This window comes from Triticum aestivum, chromosome 4D, assembly GCF_018294505.1.
Source record: "Triticum aestivum cultivar Chinese Spring chromosome 4D, IWGSC CS RefSeq v2.1, whole genome shotgun sequence".
In the NCBI taxonomy this organism is placed as follows: Eukaryota; Viridiplantae; Streptophyta; class Magnoliopsida; order Poales; family Poaceae; genus Triticum; species Triticum aestivum.
Window position 1 is genome coordinate 71,040,766 of NC_057805.1, and position 1,962 is coordinate 71,042,727.

General features: G+C 52.6%; 1 protein-coding gene across 1 annotated transcript in view; it reads right to left on the reverse strand.

The window, feature by feature from the left end:
- The window catches only part of LOC123096694 (uncharacterized), a 4,606-nt gene extending 2,938 nt beyond the window's left edge, over positions 1-1,668 (reverse strand). Inside the window, exons 1-3 of the mRNA XM_044518448.1 lie at positions 1,656-1,668; positions 901-1,025; positions 64-759 (exon numbers count right to left, since the gene is read on the reverse strand). Of these exons, the coding sequence (XP_044374383.1) occupies positions 64-759; positions 901-1,025; positions 1,656-1,668 (834 nt within the window). The remainder of the gene's footprint in view (positions 1-63; positions 760-900; positions 1,026-1,655) is intronic.
- Positions 1,669-1,962: the final 294 nt, after the last annotated feature.

The following is a 1,962-nucleotide window of genomic DNA, read 5'->3' on the forward strand; positions in this document are numbered from 1 at the left end:
CCCCCCCCCAAGAACCCTAGACAGGGCAAAGTAAATCACCGGAGAAGGGGCCTAGGACCTCACCGGAAAAGTTGCGCCGCCGTTACGGCCGCGCCATTCCTCTCGATCCGGACGCGCATCGGCAAGCCGAGGCGTCGGACGAAGAACCACCGGAGCTAGCTCAACGGCTTGCCGGAAAAGAAAAGTAAAAGACAATAAAAAGAAAGGGGCCAGCACCGCGGCCAAGTCCCTCGACGGCGGTGCGCTCTCACCGCTGAGGGAGAACGCGCGACCGGCGAGGAGGATGGCCACGGCGCAATCTGGCCGCGCTCCTCTTACTCTCGCTGAAAAGGAATGGGGTAGCCCGGCCGAGCCTCTCTGCTTTCCTCTCTCTCGCAGAATCGAAGTGGGGAGGGGGAAGTGGATGGCTCGCATGGGACCGGCCACGGCTCGCCGCACCGCCCCAGCTCGCCGCTCCGCCCTGGCTCGCCGCGCCGGCGTGGCTTGAGGAGCCGGATCCGGGCGTTGCGGGTGAGAGAGGAGCGAGCGGGCGAGAAAGGTGCAGTGGGGGGAAGGAAACAGAGGCGCGCGGCGCGGTGGCCTTTCGACCCCGTCGCCGGCGGCCGAGCGCGGCAGGTGGCGCTCGACGCCGTTGCCGGCGAAGCTCGGGCGAGCAGAAAGACGAAGGCGAGCGGCGCACGAGGGGAAGAATGATTTAGGGTTTCCCCTCGGCCTCGCTGGCGAGCCGTTTTTGACCGAGCGAAATCGACGCTCGGCCGTCTGATTGCATCGGACGACCCAGAAAGAATCCCTAGCGCCCGGCTGGGCCTTTGGGCCGAAAAGGGGAGCCGACTGGGCTCAAGCTGCAGCCGCTGGCGGGCGCTGGGCTGGGCCGTTTTCGGCCAGGCGCGACGCTCTGACGCGCAGAGCGCGCAAGAGCAGGCCACGCGCCAGCTGCGGGCGCCGCCGCGCGCCCTGGGCCGTGGCCAGCAGCCGCGCGAGCTGGGCCGTGGCCAGCAGCCGCGCAGGCCAGGCCGCGGGCTTTGCTGCAGTTATTTTTCGTTTTTTCAGAGAATAGAAAAAATTCCAAAAAGAAAAGTTTATGTATTTTATAAAGTAAAAGTTTCTGTAGAACTAAAAAAGATCTTGATTTTTTATTCGGTCAAAGAAAAGTTTCTGTAAAGCTTAAAAATTTCGTGAATTTTTATTTATGTTTTTCCGCTGCATAAATAATTAATGCTCTTTTACAAAGAAAATAAAAGTTTCCATAGTATTAAGTTTTTTAAGAGCATGTTAAAGTGATTATTAAAATGAATATGATTATGTTATTTTTATGACCAACGTTGTTAATAACATGATCATGTTTTATTTAAAGGTGCATTTATTTCTAATTTTTGCCCAACGGTATATAGATTTAATTGCATAGACAGTTATATGTTTAATTTGACCAACGTTAGATTAATACATATGATTGTTATATTGATGTTATTTAAATTGTAATTTCAGGAGGCTTTCATTTGATGAGTTGCCTAAAAGAAGTTTCAACACTCAGAGGTGACAACCACACTGAGTGGAGGAAGAAAGTTGAACTGGCGTTTGTTTGTGCTGATCTTGACTGGGTTGTGGAGAAACCACAGCCGGTCAGACCCACAGAGCCAGTAAGAGAGGCTACTGACGATGATGCTGCATGGGCTAAAAAGAGAGGGGACTATGCTCCTTTGGAGCAGTCCTACCTCATAGATAATCAAAAGTGGGTCAATGCAAATAAAAAATGCATGGCCTTTATAAAGAACACCATTGAGAGCGCCATTGTGGGCTCCATTGCAGAGTGCACTTCCGCAGGGGAGTTTCTCTCAAAGATAAAGAGCCAGTTCACTGGCTCTTCAAAGATATATGCCACCCAGGTGTTAGAGCAACTGGTGACAGAAAAATACAGAGGTGGCAGTCATGGCATAAGAGAGCACATCCTCAGGATGAGCAATA